General features: G+C 38.1%; 1 protein-coding gene across 1 annotated transcript; it reads right to left on the bottom strand.

Moving 5' to 3' along the window:
* Positions 1-506: 506 nt before the first annotated feature.
* On the bottom strand, positions 507-968 carry LOC139191614 (secreted RxLR effector protein 161-like). The gene has a single exon (XM_070812559.1). It carries the CDS (start codon positions 966-968, stop codon positions 507-509), a length of 462 nt encoding a protein of 153 aa, XP_070668660.1.
* Between the last annotated feature and the right edge of the window lie 6,930 nt (positions 969-7,898).

Raw genomic sequence — 7,898 nt, forward strand, 5'->3', positions numbered from 1 at the left:
GCGAAGGAAAAAAAGTACAACTTTCCCTAGAATGTTGATATAGTGTTATGTAAGCTTATGTTGCCTCGTTAAAACCTTGATAGAAAAAACCCAGTGGGAAAAATCCTAATCGAAAGAAAAAGAGTACAACATGCATGTATCATGGATGCTCCTCCTGAATTGTATCTCTTCCTAATTCTGCATTCTTCAAATTTAATTGATTTGTAAGTCGATGTAATCTGATTCCTTGCACTAACTTCTAAAATGTACACTTTGGTAAAGATTTGGTGAACAAGCCTGCCAGATTTTCATTGGAACGAATTTGTTTGCCTTCAATAACTTTAGCCTTCTGAAGCTTATGTGCACTAAAAAAATTTGGAGATATGTGTTTAGTCTTATCACCCTTGATGAATCCTTCCTTCAGTTGGAGTGTCTGTCTTTGAAGTTAGACCACATGAATTTTGAATATGATGGATCATTGATCTTAACCAAGAACATTCACAACTTGCTTCATGTTAAGCAAGTATTTACGAGTGATTGGATGATGTAGCAACTAGTGTTTCATTTGTTGAGCACCATGAGATTGTTGTATCTCCATTAGTGAACACATATCCAGTTTGTGAGCGAGCTTTATGCAGATCAGAGGGGAAGCCAGCATTTGCATATCCAGCAAGGATCTGGTCATTTGTGGATTTCTCTAAGTAGAAGAGACCCATGTTTGTTGTCCCACAAAGGTATCGCAAAATATCTTTGATTCCTTTCCAATGATGAATTGTTGGAGCAGAGCTATACCTTGCTAACATGTTAACTGAAAAAGCTATATCTGGTCGAGTACACTGTGCTAAATACAATAAAGCACCTATTGCACTCAAATATGGTACTTCTAGACCAAGGACCATTTCATCATCTTCTTTTGGACGAAATGGATCTTTCTTAATGTCCAAAGAACGAACAACCATTGACGTGCTAAGTGGATAAGCCTTGTCCATTCCAAATCGCTTTAGAATTTTTTCAATATAAGCTGATTGGTGGACCAAAATTCCACTAACACAATGCTCGATCTGCAGGTCGAGACAATATTTGTTTTCCCAAGGTCTTTCATTTCAAATTCACTTTTTAGAAATCCAGCAGTTTTATTAAGCTCTTCAGGAATTCCAACTAGGTTTATATCATCGACATATATTGCCATTATAGCAAATCAAAATTTGAATTTCTTAATGAACACACAAAGACAAATGACATTGTTGATATATCCTTCTTTGATCAAATACTCACTGAGATGATTATACCACATTCGTCCAGATTGTTTCAGCCCATACAATAATTTCCTTAATTTGATTAAGAGCATACCTCGTGGTTTGTTAGTCATTTCAGGCAACTTAAGTCCTTCTGGGACTTTCATATATATGTCAGTGTCTAATTCTCCATATAGATACACGGTGATGACATTCATAAGTCGCATGTCAAGTTTTTTTGAAACCACTAAACTTATTAAGTAACAGAATGTAATTGCGTCCATTACAGGAGAATATGTCTCCTCATAATCAATTCCAAGCCTTTGTGAAAAACCTTGTGCAACGAGTCGTGCTTTATATCTTGCAATCTCGTTTTTCTCATTGTGCTTTCTTGTGAATACTCATTTGTAACCTACAGGATTTACATTAGGTAGGGTTTGGACTATCGGTCCAAAAATACTTCGCCTTTCCAAGGAATTTAATTTTGCCCGGATTGCATTTTTCCATTTAGGCCAATCTTGTCTCTGTTTGCATTCATCAATAAAGCGGGGCTCAATATCATCGCTTAATATGATTTCACTAGCTACTAAGAATGTGCATATGTCGTCGATGATTATTTCATTTTGATCCCATAATTCGTTAGTACATGTATAATTTATGGAGATTTCTTTGCTTTTATGCACTTCTGTCTCTTTGGGGACATGTGTCTCATCAAGGACATTTTCTTTTTCAAAATCATGAATTGGGGATTTATCATTCATTTTCTTTTCTTGAATGATTTCATTTGGATTCAGTTGTGCCCTCATCTTTCTCTTATTGAATCTCTTGAACCTAGGGGTCTACCACGCTTCAGGCGTGCACCAGATGATTCATTCGTTGCCATTTTATTTTGTCCAACAGGGACATCCATTCTTACAGGTGCATTTGCAGCTGGCATATGTGACTTTGTCACTTTTGAATCATTATTAAATACATATGGCATTTGATTAGCAATACTTTGAAGGTGAACGATCATTTTCACATTGAGTGCTTTGTGGATCAAAAAGAGATAAGGTGGGAACAACTCATGTCAGCTCTTGCCGTTCTTCTGGAGCAATCTTTTCTCCCCCTAATGACGGGAAGACTGTTTCATCAAAATGACAATTTGTAAAACAAGCTATAAATATATCACCTGTCAAGGGTTCCAAATATCTAATGATAGATGGTGAATCAAAACTCACATAAATTCCCGATCTGCACTAAAGTCCCATTTTAGTGCATTATGGCAGAGTAATAGGCATATAAACAACACAACCAAAAACTCGTAAATGTGAAATGTTTGGCTGATGCCCAAACACGAGTTGTACTGATGAGTATTGGTGGTTGGCTATAGGTCTCAATCAAACCAATGATGTAGCATGTAAGATGGCATGTCCCCATGCAGAAACTGGCAATTTTGTTTTCATGAGCAGAGTGTGGGCTATTAACTGAAGTCGCTTGATCAATGCTTATGCTAAACCATTTTGAGTATGGACATGAGGAACAGGGTGTTCAACATCAATGCACAATGTCATACAGTAATCATCAAAGGTTTGGGACGTAAATTCACTAATGTTATCAAGTCGGTTTGACTTAATGGGGTCTGGGAACTGTGCTCGCAACTTAATTATTTGAGCAAGAAGCCTTGCAAAAGCTACATTTCAAGTAGACAAAAGACAAACATATGACCATCGGGTAGATGCATCAACCAAAACCATAAAATATCGAAATGGTCCACAAGATGATTGCTTTGCAAAAATGATGGGGATTCAACATCAACCTTTAGTTTTGATGGGCTAATTACCAACTTTCCTTGAGAACAAGCCTTGCAAGGGTTATCATTTAAGATAGCAATGTGTTTACTCAATAATGGATGTCCGTTAGAGTTAGTAATGATCCTACGCATCATGGTGGATCCTCGATGGCCTAGATGGTCATGCCAAAACATGTAAACTTTTGAATCAATGAACTTCTGGTTCATGACAATATGTGATTCAACTGTCTTTATGTATGTATAATATAATCCACTCGACAAACCACGCAACTTCTCCAATATACGTTTATGGGCATCATTAGAGGTAATGCATAGATACTCCACATTTTCTGCATTTTTTGTTTCAATATGGTATCCATTGAAACGCATGTCTTTGAAACTCAACAAATTTCGAGTAGATCGAGTAGCATGCAACGCATTTTGTATAGACAATATTGTTCCATTTGGTAACATAATCTGGGTTTTCCCTGAGCCTTCAATTACATCTGATTGCCCTGATATTGTTGTTACCCTTACGTTTGTAAGCATTAAGCTTGAGAAAAACTTTCGATTACGAACTATTGTATGCGTGGTTGCGTTGTCTGCAAGACAAATATCTCTGTCATTTCTCATGTTTTGAGAATAACCACAGTTTTTATCCATGCTTTCTTTGTAAAGGGGATCACAGTTAAAAACAACTTATTCATAATAAAAGGGAAATTGAAATGCCACTTTTATTGAATTGAAATGCAAGTTTTAAACTACAAGTTCAGAATAAAAGATACATCAAACATAAATGATTCAATCGGACCGATACACTTCATTCCCTCTTTCCATAATGAAGTCTTAAGCATCTAGGTTGGTTGTGTTCAACTATCCTGATGTGTTAAGCACTGGATCAGGTATATCCATTGGTCTAGCCTGGTCAAGGAAATTGATTTCGACACATTTCTCCTTGAGGGAAGCTTGACATAGATCCACCAGATATTTTAGGGTACAACAGGTACGCGCTCAGTTCCCATTGCCACCACACCTATGGTAGGCTCATTCAAAGTTTCTAGGAACGTTGTTCGTATGAGCTTTACCTTTGTGGCGATTTGCATTCTTGAAGCTCAGGCCTGAATTATGCCTTAGAACTTGGTTGTAAAATTAAACACCATGGTTTTTACCCTTCCCATTCCACCAGCCTCACTTATGGCCACGTCCTCGTTTGTAATTATTGCCATGATAGGATATGGTATTCCCTTCAAGGGAAGCAGCATTCACTTCTGGGAATGGTGCCGATCTAGTAGGTCGGGATTGATGATTCTTCATCAGGAGCTCATTGTTTTGTTCAGCTACTAGGAACACAGATATCAGCTGGTTGTATTCAGTAAAGTCTTGCTCTCTATACTGCTGCTATAGGAGCATGTTGGAGGCATGAAAGGTGATGGAAGTCTTTTCCAGCATATATTCCTCAGTAATGGTTTCCCCATAGAGCTTTATCTGAGAGCTAATTCTGAACATCACAGAATTGTACTCAGCCACTGACCTAAAATCCTAGATTCTTAGGTGAGTCTACTCATAACGAGCTCTTAGAAGAATCACCATTTTATGGTGATTGTATCTGTTTCTCAATGCCTTCCAGAGAGCTAATGGATCTTCAACTGTTAGGTACTCGCTCTTTAGTCCTTCATCAAGGTGGCAACGAATAAAGATCATGGCTTTTCCCGATCTTGAGATGAAGCATTGTTTTCCTTCCTAATGGTTTCTCCAAGATTTCCTATCTCCAGATGGACTTGGTATCCACTACCCAGGTAAGGTAGTTCTTCCCAGTAATGTCCAAGGCAACAAAATCAAGCTTTTCCAAGTTCGCCATTTTCTTTTTTGAAAGAAAAATGATATGTGTAAGAACTTGCAATAATATGTATTCCTGGAGGAATATAGTGTTAGAACTTCTGGTTCTTACAAATTTTTCATTTTGATCTTTATGCCAAAATGATAAGCACTCGAAACTTCAGGCTCGAGATTTACATGATTAATGAGAAGGGCGATTGTACCGCACCATTCTTATTGAAGTAAGCATAGGATGGGCGATTATTTCGCACCACTCAAACTGCAGGAAAATTTAAATATGCAAAGCAAGGTGGACGATTATACCACACCACCTAAAATTGCAGTAAAATTAAATAGCAGGCAAATTTAAATATGCAAGGTGGATGATTATATCGCACCACCTAAAATTGCAGTAAAATTAAATCTGCAATCCAAGATGGGCGATGATACCGCACCATCTTTAATCGCAGTAATTAACATAAATAAATACTGGGTTAGTAATCAAGAACTAAACCAAACAAGAAATCAAATATATAAGTAATTGTTAAATTGAGAATGAGAAGCAGGCATGGTGTAAACAGTTCTTCATGAGGCTATAAACAAGTGAGGCAAATGAAGAAGAAGGATAGTAAAATCCTAGGAGGAAACATTTTCAGCGAATGGAGATGATAATTGTTTAGGGTTAGAGAGTCGTGCTGATAACGTTTTATGAATAAGCAAAAGTTAGAGAAATAACCTTTGCTAAAGACAGACAATATTGTGCTACGGCAGAGTCGGACTGGGATGTGAAGTTAAGCGAGTTCAGGCGAGAGCAATCCTAGGATGGGTGACCCACTGGGAAGTTCTCGTCTGAGTTCCCATAAACAAAATCGTGAGGGCGTGGGCCCAAAGCAGACAATATCGTGCTACGGCGAAGTCGGACTGGGATGTGACAGAATGGTATTTGAGCCACTCTACCATTTGGTGTGAGTGTACCGACGATGACGTCGGGCCCCTAAGAGGGGTGGATTGTAACATCCCAAATCAACCAACGGAGATGAGGTGATGTGCCTTATATGTACATGCCCACCTCCATATAGCACGAGGCCTTTTGGGGACTCATTGGCTTCGGATTCCATCGGAACTCCGAAGTTAAGAGAGTTCGGGTGAGAGTAATCTTAGGATGGGTGACCCACTGGGAAGTTCTCGTCTGAGTTCCCAAAAAGAAAACTATGAAGGTGTGGTCGGGGCCCAAAGTGGACAATATCGTGCTACGGCAGAGTCGGACTGTGAAAGAATGGTATCAGAGCCACTCTGCCGTTTGGTGCGAGTGTGCAGACGAGGACGTAGGGCCCCTAAGGGGGGTGAATTGTAACATCCCACATCGACCAATGGAGAGGGGTGATGTGCCTTATATGTACATGCCCACCCCCATATAGCATGAGGTTTTTTGGGGACTCATTGGCTTCGGGTTCCATCGGAACTCCGAAGTTAAGCGAGTTCGGGTGAGAGCAATCCTAGGATGGGTAATCCACTGAGAAGTTCTCGTCTGAGTTCCCAGAAACAAAACCGTGAGGGCGTGGTTGGGGCCTAAAGCAAACAATAGCGTGCTACAGCAGAGTCGGATTGGGATGTGAAACCAGTGAGTCCCAAAAAAGTCAATCATGGCACTATTCACTTTATCCTTTATTTTGTAATTTTCATTAAAATTCAAAGTTTTTAAGTCATTTTCATTAGTTTTCCTTATAAACAATTCATCACTTTCTTTTTTTAGATTGTTGCTCTAAAGCTCTCACATCTCCTTAATTATAATAATATAATAATTAAAAAAATATATCGTTGTAGACAATTCATCACCTTCCTTTTTTCGATTGTCACTCTGTCACAACGAATCATATATCTCACTTATTATATAACTAAATTAGTATAGGTGAGTGGACATAATGACATGGATTAACAAACAATAACGGGCGGATAACATTCTTTTGAAAGAGAATATGCCAAATCAACCTCTTTAGTCTTTACTTTATTTGACAATGTAAACATTTTTTTAACAAACGTTATTATCTACTCTAAATGGAAGAAGGTGAATTTAACCTCACAATGATTAAGTCCTCATAGTTGTAATTAAAATTGTGAATTTGTTGATGTGGGAACGCATCGACCATCCATAGAACATTAGGACAGTTGATAGAGGTTTTGAAGGGGGCAGTTGTTAAAGGCAAGGCAGATGGGCTTCGTTTCAATCTTCACTTCCATGAAAGCTACACTCAACTACTTGCTTCTCAACCCCTTTGTAATCCCATTTCAATATTAATCCGGTGGGAGTGGGGGGATGTTGGCAGTTTTGCAATAACTAATTACATTGCCCTTTTGGTTTTTATTTTTTTATATTTATTTTTTTATTTTTTAAATTAGTGGAATGTAACAACCCAAGGCTTCATATAAAATTGCTAGTTGAAGGTGACTTTAAGGATGTATGACCTTGCTCAAGTATAGTTTTTAAAGCTTGTAATCATCGCTTAGTTCTCTTATACATGTCTTAGTTTTTGATGTAAGACACTATTACCTTCCATACACCACAGGAGTAGCCATTGCGTCATTTGCATTATCAGTAAGGACCCTAATAAAAACAACTCAAATGTGAGTTTCAAAAATAAGATTGTACCATCATTTGTCCTCATCAAAACGACTCAAATGTGAGTTGCAAAAATAACATTGTACCATCATTTGTAAGGATTGTTTTAAGTCTCCGAGAGAATTTTAGAGTCCCTAATAGCTGTCAGTGTCCGATTTAAATTTATAATATGTCGTTTCAAAGAGAACGACGAGACCAATAAGACTCAATGTTTTTGGCTAATGCTAATGTCATGTTCATGCATAAATATTTACCACAGTAGATTTTCGTGCCAAATGAAAAAGAAATGTAAATTACAAAGTAAAAGAAAGAAATATTAACAAGGTAAAGAAAAATAAAACAAGAAAAAGGAGGATGGGCCAAGAGGAGTATACCGGGCCAAGCTCAGCCTGGTTAACCATTTTTCTGTTGGGGTAACCGCAACGACGTCGTCGCTGCTTTTGGCGGGTAAAAGAATGAAATTGAGGAAATCAAGCGCGCC

This window comes from Malus domestica, chromosome 02, assembly GCF_042453785.1.
Source record: "Malus domestica chromosome 02, GDT2T_hap1".
NCBI lineage: Eukaryota > Viridiplantae > Streptophyta > Magnoliopsida > Rosales > Rosaceae > Malus > Malus domestica.

Bases quoted from the DNA above. Each gene is read 5' to 3' on its own strand.
- LOC139191614 (XM_070812559.1), bottom strand. From the start codon at position 968: ATGGACAAGGCTTATCCACTTAGCACGTCAATGGTTGTTCGTTCTTTG.